The sequence below is a fragment of the Castor canadensis genome, chromosome 15 (assembly GCF_047511655.1).
Source record: "Castor canadensis chromosome 15, mCasCan1.hap1v2, whole genome shotgun sequence".
Classification (NCBI taxonomy): Eukaryota; Metazoa; Chordata; class Mammalia; order Rodentia; family Castoridae; genus Castor; species Castor canadensis.
The window spans coordinates 89,760,443-89,781,343 of NC_133400.1; the positions used below are offsets into that span (position 1 = coordinate 89,760,443).

The 20,901-nt window shown below is 36.3% G+C and overlaps 1 protein-coding gene across 1 annotated transcript; it reads left to right on the plus strand.

The window, feature by feature from the left end:
• Positions 1-422: 422 nt before the first annotated feature.
• On the plus strand, positions 423-20,694 carry LOC109680990 (aldo-keto reductase family 1 member C15-like). Its single transcript, XM_020155595.2, has 9 exons — positions 423-580; positions 5,059-5,226; positions 6,087-6,203; positions 7,024-7,101; positions 7,997-8,119; positions 11,760-11,869; positions 14,596-14,761; positions 17,685-17,767; positions 20,340-20,694. The coding sequence occupies exons 1-9, from the start codon at positions 491-493 to the stop codon at positions 20,380-20,382; spliced, it is 978 nt and encodes a 325-aa protein (XP_020011184.2). The 5' UTR covers positions 423-490; the 3' UTR covers positions 20,383-20,694.
• Positions 20,695-20,901: the final 207 nt, after the last annotated feature.

Below are 20,901 nucleotides of genomic sequence, written 5' to 3' on the forward strand. Positions count from 1 at the left end.
AAACTCTTCCTGTTGTGGGGGCATGGGGCATAAAAGAGAATGATGGATTGGGTGAATTCAACTACAACATATTAGAAGAATTATTGTAATGTGTCTCAGTGTAACCTCAATACAACCATGATATCATAATAAAAAAATAACCAGCTGAATGATAAATTTGCATCGTGTAAAGTAAATCTGGTATAATTAACAAGGATAAATCATCATGTGTAATATTCAACTTAGGAACAATGCCAAAGAAAAAAATTGAACAACCCCCCGCTCAGCATCTATAACACTGCTTAAGCCTTTATGTAAGGTATACCTGTAAAGACATGAAAGAACCACAAGCAAGCAAATGAACTGGTTTCAGCTTCATTTTGAATTTATTGGTAGCTGTAATCTTGGCTCCACCTATCTTGTGGACAAAATGACCTCTGGAACTTTGTCCTCTCAGCCCTGGTCAGGCAAAGGAATGAACGGTCAAGTCAGATTAATTGGGTTGTAGATAATGATGGATCTTAAGCATAGTCATTTGGTGAAGCTGAATGATGGACACTTCATGCCAGTGCTTGGATTTGGCACTTATGCTTCTGAAGATGTAAGTGAACAGTAAGGGGATTGAAGGGTTGTGCACCAATTGCCCTGGGAGTGCTGCCATAGGCAGGAGCCCTAAACCTTCTAGACAATGAGTGGCTTAGAAGGACTCATCTTGCCTTCTCTTTTGCTGTCTCTAAATTTTATTTATTTACTCATTTTTTTTTGGTTGTATTGGGGTTTGAATACAGGATCTTGTGATTGCTAGGCAAATGTTCCACTACTTGAGTCACATCTGTGGTCCCTTTTGCTTTAGTTATTTTTCAGATAGGGTCTCACACTTTTTTTTTAAGAGTTAAAGTAAGCACAAAGTTTATTGAAAGGCTAGCAAAAGTAAGGGAGAGTAATGGAATGGTTTGAATGGACAAAGGTAATATGTGGACACAAATTGAGAAACCCTTTTTTTTATTGTTTTATTATTCATATGTGCATACAATGCTTGGGTTATTTTTCCCCCCTGCTCCCACCCCCTCCCTTACCACCCACTCTACCCCCTCCCTCTCACCCCCACCCCCTCAATACCTGGTAGAAACTATTTTGCCATTATCTCTAATTTTGTTGAAGAGAGAGTATAAGCAATAATAGGAAGGATGAAGGGTTTTTGCTAGTTGAGATAAGGATAGCTATACAGGGAGTTGATGTGCATTGATTCCTGTGCATGTGTACTACCTTCTAGGTTAATTCTTTTTGATCTAACCTTTTCTCTAGTTCCTGGTCCCCTTTTCCTATTGGCCTCAGTTGCTTTTTAGGTATCTGCTTTAGTTTCTCTGCATTAAGGGCAACAAATGCTAGCTAATTTTTTAAGTGACTTACCTATCCTCACCCCTCCCTTGTGTGCTCTCGCTTTTATCATGTGCTCAAAGTCCAATCCACTTGTTGTGTTTGCCGTGGATCTAATGTCCGCATACTAGGGAGAACATATGATTTTTGGTCTTTTGGGCCAGGCTAAACTCACTCGGAATGATGTTCTTCAATTCCATCCATTTACCAGCGAATGATAACATTTCATTCTTCTTCATGGCTGTATAGAATTCCATTGTGTATAAGTACCACATTTTCTTAATCCATTTGTCATTAGTGGGACATCTTGGCTGTTTCCATAACTTGGCTATTGTGAATATTGCTGCAATAAACATGGGTGTGCAGGTGCCTCTGGAGTAACCTGTGTCACAGTCACTTTTTGCCTGAGGCTGAGATCCTCCCATGAAGCAGGGATTATAAGGATTATAGAATTATATGATTATAGGCCATGCCTGGCCCTTCTCTGTAATTTGATCATTTTTTACAATAAGTAGTTTGTCAGATGCTGACTCTGGAGTCTAAGAGGTTGATAGTTTTGTAAGTGGATTGTCTTCATTATTGTTATTATTATTACCATTATATCAATGCTTACTGTGTGTTTTAAGTACTTTCCATAGATGATATGTGTAGATTCCTTAATAGCCCTCCCAGGTAAGTTCTATTATTATTATTGCAATGTTTTGCATTTTTAAAGCCCAAAGCTCAGGCTATTCCTTTGAACTTCTCTGCTACATTGGTTAGTACCTCCTGTGCTAGTTTTCCTTAGAAAGTCATGATGGGCAAAGTTTATAGGAGGAAATGACTATGAAGACTACTTTGGAACAGCTTTGCTGTGAGTTTCTTGGGTCTAGAAGTATTTCCCAGAGAATATTAACTATCCAAATCTTTTGACATATAAGCAGCCACAATTATTCTAATATTGTTAGGTAATTATCAAGGAAGATTCAGGAAGCATAAAATCACAATAGGGATGAGACTGTGTTTCCTACAAAATATATTATTTACCCATCCATAGAGCTCATTGAAATGAGCTTAAAGTATCAAATACTGTTCATAGTGAGGCAAGGACAGTTTTAGGGACAGTTTGGGAAGGATTGCCTCACAATGGCAGAGATCAGTATGCTCAATGCCAGCTTGTTTTCAATGGCATAATTGCCCCTTTTATCCATTGTAGTAGCTTAGGCATAAGGTGTGTCTTGTGTAGCTTATATCCAACTCTTATTACTGCTGTTAAAGATAGGAAAGTATATTGGAGAATAGAATGAAAATATCCCATAATTCCTTCAGAATATAAAAGCTTTATGTGCCTATGCTTAAAACACAGAAAATACAAAGGGTATGAACTGAAATTGAATCCTCTTTAACACTCCAAAGTGAGTTCTTTTTCTAAATATGATTCCCTCTCCCCTTCAATTATTACTGTGGGTAATTGCCAGAAAGACAAGCATGCTGATGTGTGTGCATTGTGGCTTCCTTTGTCCAGTCGTGTGTGTTTTCTGGGAATTGGGCAAACACAGCATGTCAGCATAAATAACTAAATCACTCTCCACTTGGAATTTGAGGCAGGTTATGTAAATGTTATTGCCTGGACTTTGCCTTCCAGTGGTGGCAACGTGGTAAGGTCATGTCCTTGTTTGGGAAAAGTCACTGCTCAGATAGTGGCAGTTAGCTCTCTAGGCTTCTGCATCCCTCTGCTTTTACCGTGTTTTTTCCTGAGTATGGCTCTGATATTCTGCTCCTTGAGTACCCTCACAGGAATGCTGATGCTGACCAAGGGAAACCCTCATGTCAACTCCTTAAATAAACCAATGCAATAATTTTAGTCAATATAGACTAATATTGGAATAAATAAAATTTGATGTGGTAGGCAGAAAGGAATTGTATACCTTTTTATCCTTGTAAGTATGTCCATCAAAGTAATTTAGATAAATAGGTAATTATTAATTGATAACTATACAATTCAATAGTCATGATTAAACCCCTACTTATTGTAGTAATGGTGGGAGTTTGCCGAACTTGTAATTCCATATTTGTAGGACTCTGATTGGGACATTTGATGCACATAGAAATAACTATATAAAATAGTCAATATCATATCACTAAATGCCAGGGGAAGTTGACAGATTCAGAAAGAGGGAGGCTGGTGTGAGCTGGATTGTGCTGAGAAGGCTTCAACCAGGAGGTAATCTGAGCTTAAGCAAGGCTTCATCTTAAACAGGCATTCCCATGAGCAGTGAGTGAGGAAACCATAGCAGAAGGAGCCCGCCAAGGACAAAAAGACTGAAAATGTCCTGACTGCACAAAGTGTGGACTTCAGGAGACCAGTGCTAGTGTTTTCCTGTAGGAAAGGGGAACTAATGTATAAGCTCTTTTTTTTTTAAAGGAATGAGATTTAAATATCATTTATGGTATTACTACTAATATCCAGATATTTTAGATGGACTGTTTAGAGTAGGACAAAAAATAAAAGAAATTCATTTTCCTTTCCTATTACTTCTCTTGATCATGCATGGGGAATTGCTGGGGAAGAAGTCGAAGACTGTGTGATCACAGTCCAGACAAATGATAGTCAGGACAGGGAGATTCAGGGAGTAAAAACAAAGGTGGAACCTAAAGGCATTTAGAAGAAGTGACCGGACTTGATTATTCTGCCCCTTGTTCCTAGTACTGCAGCTTTCCTGGCCTTCTTACTGTTCCTGGCACTTGGGTATCCGGTTCCCATTCTGGACCTTGCAGATGCTCATGCATACTTTCTGGGTCCTGGGAAGTCCTCTCTCTGTTTCATTTTTGCTTAGTGGGTTCTTGCCTATGAGTCTCGGTTTAAAAACCCAACTCCTGTAATGCATCCACTCCACATCACATTGCTGGAATTTCCTTCCTAGTATGAAGTTTGTTATATGTAGAGATTGAGAAGTTATTTTCTCAGCCATGATCTGCATATGCTTCAAACTTGGAGCAGGTTATAAAAATCATATTTTTAATATTTTTATGTTGTTAATTGATTTTAGTTTGCTGATTTGATACTTATTTCCTTATTAAAACACTGGTATCTCCACTTCTCGTAAGCCTCATGAGTGCATGAAAGACAGTCCTTTGTTCATGGCTATATCCTAAGTACCACAGGGTCCAGTACAATGTCAGAGATACAGGACGTACTCAATAAATACTTGTTGCATGAATGTTAAGGGAGAGAACTTGGAAAAGAAGGATAAAAATGAATCATGAAGTACTTGAAAAGCTCAGCAGGGTGGAACCTGGGAATGATGGGTGTTATCATTTCTATTGCATTAATCAAACAGATGCTGTATCATACATTTGTGTGTGTGTATGTGTGTGTGTGTTTACTTGTGTATGCTTGTCCTATCTATTGAGTGACTTGGAAGTTTTCTCCAAGGATCCAAAATTTTCCTATTAGCTGTTTCCTTCTAATTGATTCTTACTGAATGAGAGTTGCTGTTCCACAGTCCATGGTGAAGTCCTCTTCACTAACTTATTTCAGATAAGAATGTATACTGGAGCTTGGTCTGTGTCCCCAGAGTGTAAATCTATTATCAAGATTTGTGCCATCAAGTCAGAGGAATAATCAGGCCAGCAGAAAAAGCTGGTGAAATGTTTTGAGGAAGTAAATTGCTTGTTTCTGAGATGAGCAGGATACTAACTGTCTATACTCTTGGTTTGTAGACTCCTAAAAGCAAGGCTCAAGAGGCCACCAAAGTGGCAATTGATATAGGTTTCCGTCACATAGATTCAGCATACGTCTATCAAAATGAGGAGGAAATTGGAGAGGCCCTTCGAGAGAAGATTGCAGATGGTACTGTGAAGAGAGAGAATTTGTTCTATACCACCAAGGTGAATGTTCTGTGTGTGGGCTGACTAGAAGACACTGTCAGTTCAGATATGTTATTTTGAAAAAAAAATTCTCAGTTTGAATATTATTTTCACTTCCTAATATTGAGAAGGCACATTGTATGAACAAAGAGAATAGAATAGGCTTGCTTTTCTCTAATACATGTTAAATGTGAGAAGAGCTCAATGTTTCTGAATATTGTTCATTGGTCAGATGCAGAATGGGAAGAATATGGCTTATGTTCTTTACTCTTGTGTGCTTTAACTGAGCCAGTGTGGGTCCACTCTAATTCTTAAGTAGATTCTGAAGCAAGCTTGAGATATTATTTAAAAACTGGAGACAGAGTAAGAAATTATTTTTTCAAACAAGCTCTGAATCTACTGAAATTGTAACATTTTCTTTGGTAAAAAACCATGCTTTCTATGTAAACATTACTGAGCTCTCTACAGATGAATCCTGGCTATATTTACATTGTTAATACCTTAATTACAGAATATTGATCTCTCAGTATAGTTGTGTTTTTAGGAATTTGTTATCTAGGAGTGTAGACTCCATTCCCCACATGGCCTGCTATTTCTTGACTCCATTCATAGAATGAATTTTCTAATCCTTGAAACATTTAAGTTGTTTTTTTATCCCATATAAGTTTTATTCACAGTTTTCTTACAGTATAGTCACCAAAAAAATCTCAGAATCCCATTAATTTATGATTTATATTGGTAACACATTTAGTCAATGTTCTTAGTTTTAGGTCACCACAGGGTTTGTTGCTCATTTCTCAAACATTTAACTGTGATGTTTCATTTCCTCCCTGCCAGGAATGAAATTATAAGTCACTTTTTATTTCTTTTGGTCACTACAGCTTTGGGCTACTTTCCATCAACCAGGTTTGGTTCAACCAGCCCTGGAGAAATCATTGAAGAAACTTCAACTGGACTATGTAGATCTCTTCATTGTTCATATGCCAGTTTCTCTAAAGGTCAGCTTTTGATGTTTCTTGGTATGCTGTTAAAATGTTATTTCACCTCCACTATCTCAACTGAGATTTTCTGGGTTCTTGCAAGGAGAAGTAACTTTGAATGAGGTAGGTAGAATTGACAAATGATCACAATAATGTTTTGTAAGTGAGTCAGGTAAGACTTGTAAACTCTTCATTCTCCAGGCTTCAGAGGGATTGAAGTTCAAGAATCTCACAGCTCTACCTTCAAGACTTGAGGGTACTCCACCATGTTTAACTGATGTGCTCCTGTCTATAGGCCATTAGTGACTAGAGTCCTCCAGAACATTGAGTTGCTACAGACTGAAGAGATAAAACAGGAAACCCTCACCTCTGTAAGGCAGGTTTTCTCCCATGTGTACCTCTCAGCCCAAGTCAAGAGAGAGTTTGCCTCAAGTAGCCCAAATTGCAAAACTGGGTTCCTTTGCCCTTTTCTGATCCAAGCTCTCTTTCAAGTTTGTGTTTACTGAACAAACCCGATAGACTCATGACGTCGGAGTTGGGTAATTGTAAGCTGGAGCTAAAACACATTGATTAGTAGATATGTTACTACCTTACAAACTAGCCTGTCCTTGAGGCCTGAAATACACTCTGCAGTGGACCTCATGCTTAGTGAAGTCCAGGGATCGATGGGGACACAAAAGTGGAAGCAGTGGAGGGGCAAGATGTTTTTACAACACCTTAGGTAATTCTGATTTTCAATAACCACAGCCTCCTGAAGGCGGGGTGACCAAGCTCCATAGACATTGGAACGTGATTCTTAAAGAGAACCTTCTTAATTCTCTCTTCTCTATGTATCCAGGCTGGGGAAGAACTGTTGCCCAAGGATGCCAATGGGAAAATTATTTTAGATAGAGTGGACCTTCGTGATACATGGGAGGTATGTTCTTCTACAGATGGTGCGGTGTTACTCTGTGTGCCAAGGAAAAAAGCACTAGATGGGGATGCAGAAGAGAGAGAAGTTTTTGCTCCAGCATGTGTCTGAATTAGACATGTCATAAACTTCTCCATATTCTTCATAAAGTGAAGGAGTTGAATAAAATGACCTTAGTCTATTTTTAATCTCAACTTTTACAGTTCTATGTAGGAAAAACTTTGCCCCAAAGATTTGGTCAAGTATGTAAACCATATAAAGGGGATCATTAAATATAAACTGAAGAAATAATTAGCTCAGTATCTCAGGACAGGTAAACATCTATAGAGGGAGAGACATGCTGTGATCTGAGTTAGCACCAACTTGGACTATAAAGGAGAGAAGTCTACCCTTATATAGCCTATCTCATATATATTTTTCCATTGTTCTAGGAAAAGAGGTACCAATAACCCACAGCAGAAAATCTGAGAATTCTTCTTTGGTCTTTACTATGGTAGCATTTCTTTAATAATGATTGCATGCCTAACACCAAAACAGGCACCACTGAAGGGGGTTTGGAAGTTAAGGGGGAACTTTAAAACAAGTTAATGCCTATTTGTTGTTCTGAATGAGCATGTGTTAGAATAAAGTAGAAAATGAGTATGCACAGCATCAAAGTACATTAGGAAATACTGTTTCAAGTAGTAAAACAGATTAAGTCAAATGGTTCAAGAAGATTTCCAGCTTTTATAATGTCCAATGACAAATGAAAAGGATGAGTTATACTAATAGTTTACTAATGTATAATATAAGCCTAATTGGAATTGTCCTTATGAATCTCCCCAGGTATAAGAAATATATTCTAATAAAGAAATTTTCTTGGTTGAACATAAAGTTTACCACACATTTCCTTACTTCATAGGCTCTGGAGAAGTGTAAAGATGCAGGTTTAACCAAATCCATAGGGGTGTCCAATTTCAACCACAAACAACTGGAATCAATCCTGAACAAGCCAGGGCTCAAGTACAAGCCTACCTGCAATCAGGTGAGCTTTTAGCCCATCTGGGATTTATTTTACCTTCTGCTTTTTATATTCTTCTTCCTTAACTAACATTTATCAAGTTTCTGGCTTTATATCAGCCATATGGATGAAAGTTTCTTTTTCTGAAACAAGAAAGAGAAGTATTAGAATAGATTGGAGTGGATTGGGGAAAGCATGATTTTTTTGATCATTCACAGGTAAACTTGAGGTTCCTGTGAGCCATCCAGGATGGAGATGCTGCTTGAAAGGTGGCATCATTAGCCTGAGCTCAGGTAGTTGTCAGCACTGGAGATCCTGATGTGTTGGAGTTGTTGATTCATAGATGGTCATTAAACTCACTGGGTAGGTGAACTTTCTCAGGAAAAGTAAGAATAAAAAAAGCAGAGGGCAGGACAGGGTAAGATAAAGAAGCTCTGGCAGAGAGAAGGAATGGGACTTTTAGATAGGCAAGGAGAAAATGAAGAGAGTGTGGTATGAGCAAAGCTAAAGAAAGGGCTGAAAAGAGATAAATCACAAAAGAGGAGCTGGCCACTCTACCAAGGTTGGAAAATTGTTGAATTTGATAGCAGAGTTTAGAGTAAACCTAGCACAGGCAGTTACAGAATGGTGGGAACAAATGAAAAATCAGAGGAGAGGAGGGAATAATGATCAAATATTTAAGTCATAATTAAGATAGATATGTGAATAATATACCCAGTAGGCTAGGGGTGTGTATAGCTCAGAGATAGAGTGCTTACCTACCATGCATGAGGCTAGAGTTGAATCCCTAGCGACACACACACACACACACACTCTATAGGACAACAATGAAAGACCCACTCAGTGTTGTCATTATCAAGCATTATTTATAACATTATAAAATATATATAGCCTTTGAAAAACACTAGTAATTATATAAAAAGCCATCAATCTGCGATTCTATTTGTAGAAAATCAAAGTATGCTTAAAAAAGCAGTACATACACATTTTTGCACATTTAATTTAGTTTCTTTTTTTTTTTTGGTGGAACTGGGGTTTGATCCCAGGTCCTAAAGTGCTAGCAAGTATTCTGCCACTTGAGCTATGCCTCTGGACCTTTTATTTTCTTTGTATTTTTGAGAGATAGGGTCTTGTTAATTTCATCTGTGTTGACCTAAAACTCAAGGTCTTTTGCTTCTACCTCCAGATTAACAGAGATTACAGGAGTGGGCATGATACTCACCAGTCTTTTCTTTTTTAATGAATCTTTTGATCAGTTTTATTTATTACATTAAATAATTGGAATTTTATGTATCTTGCAATGGGAAAATAATTAAATTTATGGTGATATCATGGAGCTGTATGTTGGTATATACTGTGAAAACTCATGGTAGAAAGGAAAAGCATTTATTATATTTATTTCATAAAATCACATCAAAGAACTATTTGCTTCTGTGTCATTTACAATGATTTCAGTTGAAACAAACAGAAAACCCAATTCAAACCATCTTAATGTTTTGATGTATTTACAGAAGGTTTGGGGTTTTATTTTTCTAGAGGCTGTAAGATGTTAATATATTTTGCCTATCCTATGTCCTTCATAGTTACAGAATCGCATCCCCCATACTATTGGGCTATAATTGGGCACCTTGTTCATAGTCAGTGTGAAGTGACCTGTTTCTGGTGCTGTTTCTAAATGCAGAAGAATTTTCAAGGAAGTTTACTAGAATATTTTTTTCTCACATGTCATTGGTTGGTCAATATAATGTGTTTTTTCTTAAACCAATCAGTGTAACAGAAAGGAAGACCATTACATCAAATTCTACTGAGTTAGCATCTTCTGATGCACAGAGGCTGGAAGTAGGGGAGAGGAGAACTCCCCTGCAAGTACAGGGCACTTCTTAGAGGAATAATACTAATCAATAATATTCACTACAAAGGCTGGTGTGGTGGTTCATACCTGTAATCTCAGCTACTTGGGAGGCAGAGATTATGAGGACTGTGGTTCAAGATAGACACAGGCAAAAAGTTGAGTGAGACCCTGCCTCAATCAACAAGCTGGGCATAACAGTGCTTCTGTCATCCCAGCTAACTCAAGAAGTGTAAATAGGACCATAATTGCCCAGGCAGCCCATGCAAAAGTGTTAGACCCTATTCTAAAGATAACTAAAACAAAAGAGATTGGGGTGTGGCTCAAGTGATAGAGCTGCCTTGCATGACCCGAGTCCAAATCCCAATACTGACAAAGAAAAAATAATAAATTTCACTATAAATTCTTCTTTTGAAATGATATAAAATCCTAAAAATGAAAAAAAAAGACTAAAAGGAAGCACAACAATTGTAGTTTTAGTCTGCTCGTATTCTTGGCAGCTTGATGGTGATTTTTCCATGCTGAATGCAAATATTACTGTTATATTTTTCTTCATTATTTTTCTTTAGAGGGGGTTCTTGGCATGTATCCTAGGCTGGCCTTGAACTTGTGATCCTCTCACCTCATCTTCTATAATGCTGGGGGTTACAGGTGTGCAACAGTTCCTTTTCCAAATTTTAAAACTGTTTTACTATCAAAACAAGGTACAAGGAATATTATAATGACTTCCTTCACATGTATCCATCACCACACTTAAGCAATAATTTAGCTCATTTCCTAACTTTGTGAATATATATTTTCCTACTGCTTGATTATTTTGAAGCTGACATCATCTCATTTCATCTGTAATCACTGCAGCATATACCTTTGATAACTATGGACTTTAAATTACCATTACTAGAATACCATTATACTACCCACATTTTCAAGAATGATTTCTGAATGTCATTAAAAATCATGGGCATTAAAATATGAATGTACCTTATTTTTATGGTTAATTCACTCAAAATGGGGAGGAAAGAAATTTCATTCATCGCAATTGGGTAATATATCTATCAATTCTCAAATCTCTCTTTTATCAAGTAGGTTCTCTGTCTTCCTCTCCTTTCTTCCTCCTCTCCCCTCTTCCTTTCTCTTGATTCCTCTTCTTCCCTCCTACCTCTTCTTTAGGTCTAATGCTCACTCTTCCTTGTTCTCTCCTTCAATTTACTTATGTAAGAAATTAATCTTTGGTCTCTAAAATTTCCCACACAATAGATTTTACCTGTGATAGCATCACAGATTACTTTGTACTTCCGGTAAATTGAAGATTCAAGGTAAGGACTTGGTCACATGAGATCAATGTCATGTGAATTCATGGTTTTAACAAATATGATACTTTCCTCTCCATTTTAATTACTGGTCTTTTTGGTACTCACCTCACCTCTTCATGTGAGCTTCTGGGTTCTTTGGCATGCTTTTTTACCCTCTTTGCTAGGTTCAACTTGTAGCCTTCTCACATAGAACTGGAATTACTCATTTCTCTAATGAATCTTGGTTTCTTTCAGAAGAAAATGGCATTTGGAGACAGCAAACTGAAACCAAGAGATTTTAATCTCATCAAAATATTAGTGAAATAATAATAAGAAAATTGTTTCATCAGTCTAACAACTGATAGGATATGAAATTATTTCAAAAGGTTAATGGGAAAATGGTCAATCTGAAAAATATAGTGTATAGGTCAGTGCACTATAGACATGCCTTCAAAACACTTTTTAAATTTATGTGTGGTTACAACTCATGTATTTGGGTATCCTTTTTTTTGGAAAATTACAGGTGGAATGTCACCCTTATCTCAACCAGAAAAAACTCCTGGAATTCTGCAAGTCCAAGGACATTGTTCTGGTTGCCTACAGTGCCCTAGGATCCCACAGAGACCCAAAGTGGTAATGAGAATATCAAAATATGCTATATCAGCAAATGTACTTATTATGAAACATTCTTTTGTGTTCATTTTCTTTTTTTTGTTAATTTAGTTTTTTTATTATATTATTATTGTACTGGGGGTACACTGTAACCTCTACAAAAGTTCTTACATATAATCTTAGTTAAAATCACCCATCCATCATTTTCTTTTATCTTCTTTCTGAGCCCCATTCTTAGTATAGTTTCAGCAGGTCTCAATTTTTTTTTCATTTTCATGCATGAGTTCGTAAAATGTATGACACATTCATCCTCTTATAACCTTTCCTCATCCTCCCCTCTCCCACAGGTACCGACTCCCAAACAGGACCTGTTTTACCTCCCTGCCCTTTTTGAAAAAAGACATTTTTTGTTTATGATATCTATGTAGGGTTTCTGTATATCTATTGTATCTATTTCTAGATATCTATTGTATCCTAAAATGATTCATCCCCTCCATTTTTCTCCTTTTTACCTTAGACCTCTTCTAAAGGTGATTTCAACAGTCTTTAAAATTCTATATTCATTCTCATATAGAAAGTACATCAACCACATTCACCTTCTTTACTTCCTTCTTTTACTCTCCTCCTCTTAGTGTCCTCTCCCTTAGCGTGACCTACTTTTCATACTTGTCTCTCTGTCACTACATATATATATATACATATATATATATATTATATAATCATACATGTTTCAGTATATGCATTTAACTTATAGGTCTAGCTTCCACATATGAGAGAAAACATGTGATCTTTGATTTTCTGAAGTTGGGTTACTTTGCTTAACAGGAAGTTTTCCAGTTCTATTTGCCTGCAAGCAACATAATTTCATTTTTCTTTATGGCTGAATAAAACTCCATTGTGTATATAAACCACATTTCTTAATCCATTCATCAGTTGTGGGGCATCTGGGCTGCTTCCAAAGCTTGGCTATTGTGAATAGTGTAGCCATACAATTTTGACATATAGCTAGACTAGCACCCACATTCCTATCATGTTATTGAACCTTTCTCATTGTTAAACTATTTATCAACACTGTACACATAGCAGACAAAGAATATGCAATATTAAATTTAGAAAGGAGTTACTATGAGCTGTTTTTTAAATTAGATCAAGGATATATTATACAGAAACCAAGCTAAGAGTATTCCCATCATTCCAAGTGGTGATTTTTATATTCAGGGTACTTAACATGTTAGAAATTTCTAAAGGGTAAATAGAGCTGAAATCACTCAGACATGACTACTTTCATCAGCTTAATAAATCAGAAAAAACAACCCCATAGTCTCATGAGGAAAACAAAAATACTCTTATGTTTACCAGTGAATGTTCTGAGTGTACTTTTTAGATGCAGGGAAAGAAGATGAGTCCATGTGTAAGAAAAAAAGACATTCTTTGATAATTCCCAAAGACATTTTCTCTTCTTCCTGTGCTTGTTTTCCTAAAGTAAAATGATGTTTAATGTGGTGTGGTAAGTTGATTTTTGAACAAACCAAAAATGAATAATGATAATGATAATGATAATAACAATGTAGTAAAGAAACATTCTGTCTCCATCAAAAGTCCTCCTTGCCTTCTGAGACAATTCCTCTTCAGTTTTAGGCGCTATTTCTGCTTTTTTTAAACCTTAGGTAAGTTTTGCCTGCTGTAGTATTTCATGTAAAAGAAATTGTGTGTATTGTTTTGTGTCTAGCTTCTATTGCTCAACATGTCTGCGCCATTCATCCCATGGTTGCAAGAATCTCTAGTTGATTCCATTTTATAGTAATCCTGCTTCATCTGTGTTTTTGCTTTCCAGGGTTTCAGTTATCAGCTGCAGTCTGAAATTATCAAAGGCAAAATTCCAGAAACAAAAACAGTTCTTAATTTTAAATTGCATGTCATTCTGAGTACTGTGATGTAATCAACCATCCTGCTCATTCCCACCCAGGATGCAAAGGATCCATGCCAAATGCATTAACTGCTTATTACTTATTTAGTAGATGTTTGAGTTATCAGATCCACTGTCACATTGTTGCAGGGTTTGTGTTCAAGTTACCCTTTTTTACTCAATGATGATTCAAAAGCACACAATAGTGGTGCCAGTGGTTTGGATAGGCCAAAGGATCATAAAGTGCTTCCTTCAAAAGAAAATGTGAAGGTTCTCAGCTTACTGGAAGATATAAACACTTGTGCTGAAGTTGCTAAGATCTATAGTAAGAATGAATTTTCCATGATTATGAAAAAGGAACAAGAAATTCACTTTAGTTTTATTGTACTTTGTACTAAAATACAACAGTGTGTAACAAGTTGCTTATTTAAGTTGGAAAAGTCATTAAATTTGTACATGCATGTATAGAAAAATACAATGTACTCAGTACTTTTCAAGTTTCAGGCATCCACTGAAGGTGGATAAAGGGGAACTGATCTATCACTGCATATTCCATTGTGTGGACATTTACACCACAAATTATTTATCCTTTCACCTGTTGATGGATAGATTTTTTCCAATTTATGCTGCAATAATTAATGAATTTCTATGAATATTCATGAAACTCTTTTTATAATCATACCATATTGTACCTGCTTCTCTCAATGGTCTGGGAATTATTTTTTCACCCTGTATCCTTCATCTCTCTCTCTCTCTCTCTCTCTCTCTCTCTCTCTCTCTCCATCTCACTCTTTGTCTCCCTTCCCCCATCACATGTATAAATTTAGTTTTTTTTTTTTAGGGTTGGACCAGATAGCCCACATCTCTTGGAGGATCCAATCTTGAATGCAGTTGCCAAGAAACACAAGCGAACTCCAGCCCAAGTTGCCCTGCGCTACCAGCTGCAGCGGGGGGTGGTGGTCCTGGCCAAGAGCTTCAATGAGAAAAGAATCAAAGAGAACTTTGAGGTAAAGGTCCAAGAGTATCTTTTCAGATGGCATGGGGGCTGTATTTGGGTACTCTGTCTTGCATGGGTGCCTTGCACCATGTCTCATCAGTTTCCATGCATTTCTGTGTGCACAGATAGCAGCTTGAAAGGGTGGGTAAAGAAAGCATTGGTCCAAGAAGTCTTGGTTTTTCAGGCTTGTATATATTATGCTTTAAACAAATTAATCCCCCTGTTAAATTACTCTTTCTTGATCACCATGTTTTCCTAATATGCAACAGCTTACAATATTATATTGTATTCATATATGAATGAGGCTGTTTCCATATTGTTCATTCTCTAACACTTTTCCCTCTCCTGTCCTCTTAGACTAAATACTACAATTTTGTTCTCTCTTTCACTATATGTATGTATCTATGTATGATCATTTATGTATCTATATATACATTTAACTTATAAGTGTAGTGTCAACATATGAGGGAAACATGAGACCTTTGACTTTTCGAGCCTGGCCTACTTCACTAAGCATGATGGTCACCAGTTCTATCTATTTATCTGAAAACAAAATAATTTCATTCTTCTTTATGGCTGAATAAAATTCCATTGTGTATTTATACCACATTTTCTTAAAACTTTTATCAGTCATGGGACATTTGGGCTACTTCCAAAACTTGGCTATTGTAAATAGTGTTAGAATAAACATGGATGTGCCAGTGATTAGATCATATCCTGGAGCACATTCCTTTGATAAATGTCTAGGAATGGTATTGCTAGATTGTATGGTAGTTCCGTTTTTAGTTTTTTGAGTGGCATTCCTGTTATTTTCCATGGTGGTTGCACTAATTTACAGTTCAGAAAGTGTTTCTTTTCTCTTTGCCAGCAGAAGACAAATGTTTTGATAGACATTTTGACCGGGGTGAGATGGAATCTCAATGCTATTTAATTTGCACTTCTTTTACAGTTAAAGATGTTGAGCATTTCTTCATATGTTTATTGGCTGTTAGAATTTCTTTTTGGAGAATTGTCTGTCCAGTTCATTTGCCCATTTATTCAGTGTTGATTTTTGAGAGGTTAGTGTTTTGAATTCCCTGTATATTCTGGTGATTAATCTTTTGTCAGCTTTTCTCCAATTCTGTACACTGTCTCTCCAGTCTGATGACTGTTTTCTTTGCTGAGCTGTGTTTGTCTATACTTTCTCTTAATTGCTGAACTATTGGAGCTCTGCTCATAAGGTTATTATCTATCCCTATAAAGCCCAGTGTGTTCCCTTTTTTTCTGGATTATTTCACCATTTCAGATCTTACATTGAGATCTTCAATCTACTTTGAATTGATGCTAGTTCAATGTGAGAGACTGGGATCTAATTTCAGTCTTCTGCAAGGGGGAAACCAGTTCTTTTTGACCACCATTATATCATGCCTGTGATTTTTTCATTATTAATTTAAAATTGTTTATTTATGGCCAAGCTCTGTCTCTGGACTTTGAAATCCTAAAATGTGTGATGGCGATGTTCTCTGGGCCATCTTTTGTTACCTTTTTCCTTGGTGAAGCATTTGGGAGGAAGGGAGCTAGATATAATTTTACAGACTGATCAAGTTAATAAAAGAATGTTTGAAGTAATTCCTTAAACCCTTCCTCATATATACGCAAGTCCTTTAGATCAATCAGTAGTCTTAAGCTTATTTTGTTTTGAATATCATAAGAATTTTTAAAAGACTATGTAAGGTCTTATCCTTTTTAATATTAAATCTCAAAATTTTATCATGGGTTCAATATTTATAGAAGATTATATTTAGGACAATTGATTTATAATGAGTTTTCTTTGAAAGCCTGTAATTATTAGTTAAGTTCATAGTCAAATAAGCAAATCTAAATCTAATTGCTAAGGATCCAGAAAGAAATTACTTTACTTTTTATTTCAATTAAACATGTTAATATATGTCCCCATGACAAATATATTACTTCTAGAATATAATTTAGGAGGAATTACTGCCAGATAAATGGAGGGAAGGATAGCTAGAATAGATAGATGAAGAACAGATAGATTATAGATAAACAGAAAAATATATAAAATGCATATTTATACACACATATAAGTATTTATATGTATCTTATATAATATATATTTATATTATGTTATAGTATGCGGTATATACATATGAATATGAATGATAGGTAGTTAGGTAAATTGATAGAACCCTGAATTTTCAATGAAATTTCTCCTAATGAAATTATGTTTTACCAAAGATCTCTCTGCTTTTCTATTCAAGGACTTCCCATTAGGGAACATGAATTATCAAGAAAAAGTAAAGCTGGATTTAAGTAATACAAATTTACTAAATTTGGAGAGTGCTTTAAGCATAAGAGACAAGTGTCTCAAAGATGAATCAGAAATTTTTTGATAAGGAAGAGTAAACATAGAGAGAAATGACATGAGGTTTAATGGACCTGAGTTGAGTAAGTGGTTCATGGACGAATAGTTAACCAGGGAATGCTTATTTCTGAAGTCAACAAACAGATGCTTAGAGAATGGCTGTGCTGTGTTCTGAGACTTGCTTTATTTCAAGATTGGATCAAATTTTAGGGATGGTATGGAAGGAAAAGTTAGGCAATTTTGGTGAGGTCAAAGCAGCAACCCTTGTTAACCAAATTGTCCTAGTGTCCCTTTGTTTGTAAATAAATATTCATTTTTTTGTTTCAAGGAATTATCTTAGAAAGATTTAGTATTAATGAGTTGTATTTTTTTATGTGAACTTGAGCAGAGAAGGAGTGAGTGTCAGAACTTGGGAAAGTTCTCACACCTAGAACATCTGGAAGACAATAATGACAAAAATGTTTTCCTTAAAAACCATCCTTGCTGCTGTACCCCTGCAAAGTCCTCATGTGACCAGGCAGAAGCAGTTTCCCTGAAGGGAACTTTAATATGATTTTTCCCATCTTTTCAGGTATTCAACTTTGAATTGACTCCAGAAGACATGAAAAGCATAGATGGCCTCAATAGAAATTTCCGATATGATGCATTAGAATTGTGAGTGACACTCCTGGACTGCTTCAATGGTTGTTCCTATAGAATTCAAGTTAGTGGTAAATGGATGGAATTGGAGAACATCATTCTGAGTGAGGTTAGCTTGGCCCAAAAGACCAAAAATCGTATGTTCTCCCTCATATGTGGACATTAGATCAAGGGCAAACACAACAATGGGATTGGACTATGAGCACATGATAAAAGTGAGAGCACACAAGGGAGGGGTGAGGATAGGTAAGACACCTAAAAAACTAGCTAGCATTTGTTGCCCTTAATGCAGAGAAACTAAAGCAGATACTTTAAAGCAACTGAGGCCAATAGGAAAAGGGGACCAGGAACTAGAGAAAAGGTGAGATCAAAAAGAATTAACCTAGAAGGTAACACCCACGCACAGGAAATCAATGTGAGTCAACGCCCTGTATAGCTATCCTTATCTCAACCAGCAAAAACCCTTGTTCCTTCCTATTATTGCTTATACTCTCTCTACAACAAAATTAGAAATACGGGCAAAATAGTTTCTGCTGGGTATTGAGGGGGTAGGGGGGAGAGGGACCGGGCAGAGTGGGTGGTAAGGGAGGTGGTGGGGGCAGGGGGGAGAAATGACCCAAGCATTGTATGCACATATGAATAATAAAATTAAAAAAAAAGAATTCAAGTTAGCAGGGGATCAAAGCTAACCTAAGTCAGGAAGACACACCTGAATTTCAGCATAGGTGTAAAACAGGAGGTTCTCTGCAGATGTCAGAGGAGAAAGGTTTCCTCCAGAGCGCACAAGAAAATTGTAGTGAGACACAGGACCAACCTTTCTCAAAACTGCCAAAGTTTGCACCATTTGTGAATCAACATATTTTATGTCCTTATTACCTAGATTCCTGCCCTCAGGGTTTACTTACCTGTTAGACAGAAGACACAGTGCCTATGGCCCAGGATACATTAAGAAGCCTTGAAAATGTTTTCTATTTAACTCGTGTAAGAATCAGAAAAAAATACTCAATAATATATTATAATAAATAAAGGTGGGTCTAATTTTCTCTATACGAATGCAACGTAAGATGAGTTTTGATAGCTTTTATGGAGTATAGGGACACAAATCAACATGTCTAAGTTGTATGAAAATCAACTTTGATTCTACTTCCTTTTTTAAGTGTCTAGTAGCAATTATCTTAAAAGTGGCAGTCCTTTTCTAAAACATCATCTACTTTTCCAAACTGATATCTTCCTTGGCTTTTTTTCCCTGTCACTATGCCTATTTCCTTCACTATCTGATCTTACCTTAGTGTCTGATGTGTTTCCTTGCATACCTAGCAATATAAGATCTGCTGAAATTTCTCTAGGTCTCAAGTCAAAATGTCCCTTAAGTGTCATCTCTATCAGAAGGTTAGCCTCTGAAATCCCTGAATAACTTAAATTTACTTATAAAAATATTCAGTCATTTCCTGCAGGTTTTCAGCATTGAGGAGAATGAAGACTAATCAAATGGAGAGACACTTGGAAAGGATTTAGAGATAAGGGCAAATAAAATTTTAATGATAATAATAACCACACTGACTTCAAAGAAAGTTTTCAAGGGAATCCTCTGCTTCTCAAATTATATCAGGACTCTAACACTTATTAAATGAGAAAAACGTGAGCAGTAACTTTATTACACCTAAAGACTTTGAGTAAAGTTCTCAGTCTATGATAATGCCTCTTTTCCCTCACCTTTGTGACCGTGTGTGAATAACACAGCTCCTGTCATGTACGACTTCTCAGAACATACTCTTGAATCACATTTCATTTAAAAGGGAAAATTATAAAGGAGCGAGAAAGACCACAAATAGGGAAAACAATAGCAATACTAATTACTGCACAATACATCTTATTATGAATTATAATTCAGGAAAAAGTGTTATCACTTGGTAGACCTGGCCATTACAGATGTCTTGTCTCCTCAATAGGTTCAAATCCCTTAAAGAGTGGGTTTGGCATGTTTTTGAGTGAAAGAACAACACAGTCTTCATGACCACCATTCTCATGATCTAAGGACAGAAGCTACATTTGAGGATAAACTGACAACCACATTTTAGCTATGGTGTTTTTTTTTTTTTTGAAGGAAGTGTGTTGCTACGTAGCCCAGGTTGGCCTCAAATTAATAATCCTCTTTCTTCAGCCTTTTGAGTACCAGGATAACAGGTGTTCACACCACGCCTGGTTTAGGCACAAATCTTACAATGTATTAGGATTTGTAATCTGCCTGCCATTGCTTGTCACTGTGGAGTTTACATATATGTGAACATAGGAATTAATCATGTATGTGCAGTTTGCACATAAAGAAGGAACTTGAGTGTTTGTGTGCTAACGTAGAACTAGGGACATGGTTGTAAATTCATAGATTTTCACCCATTCTAACTGCATCTTCTGAGAAATGCTCTCTCTCTCTTTCTCTCTCTGCCTTTGCTAGGATTGGGGTTTGAACTCAGGGCTTTTAAACTTCAAAATGGCACTCTACTGCTTGAGCCACACCACCAGTCCAAAACCCTCTCTTTGGTAGCATGGAAAAAGAGTGAATAAATTAATGCCCCTTCTTTTCTTTCAGTGCTATGGATCACCCTGATTTTCCATATTCTGAAGAATATTGATGATGAGCTGTTAACATCACTTCTGGAGTATCTTCCGAATGAGCGATGTGGAAAAGATTTCTGTTTGGTGGAGGTGGTTAGGAACTACTGTCTCTAGTTTCAGGTTGTTTTTCTTGTATTTTCTAACATTACAAACGAACAAATCCATCACAATAAAAATTTTCTCTGATGATAAAAACAATCCATATGAACTACAGAAAATTTAGGAAATAAAAGAGACTGGTGCATTTTCCTTGATGATTTTTGAAACAAAAGTATGTTTTTTTGAGTGTGTTTCTATTCACAAAATTAAAATTATCTTCAATATATAGATTATATGTTTTTCTTTTACTTAACATAGTATTTTAAAAATAGAATTCAATGATTCCAGTATGCTTTCCCTCATTTCCCCTTTACACCATATTGGTCTTTCTTCTGTCCCCCATTTACTTCTATTTCTTAAAGCAATGTACCTTAATCCTTGTTCTTCACAGACCCTCAACCATAAACATATGTGAGCTTGCTTTTTTTTCAATTTTC

What these genes read in the sequence shown, in the direction of transcription:
- LOC109680990 (XM_020155595.2), top strand. Translation starts at nt 491, where the DNA reads ATGATGGATCTTAAGCATAGTCATTTGGTGAAGCTGAATGATGGACAC. An exon ending in ACAAGCCTACCTGCAATCAG is followed by an intron (nt 8,120 to 11,759) that starts GTGAGCTTTTAG and finishes GGAAAATTACAG; the next exon opens with GTGGAATGTCACCCTTATCT. An exon ending in TCCCACAGAGACCCAAAGTG is followed by an intron (nt 11,870 to 14,595) that starts GTAATGAGAATA and finishes TTTTTTTTTTAG; the next exon opens with GGTTGGACCAGATAGCCCAC.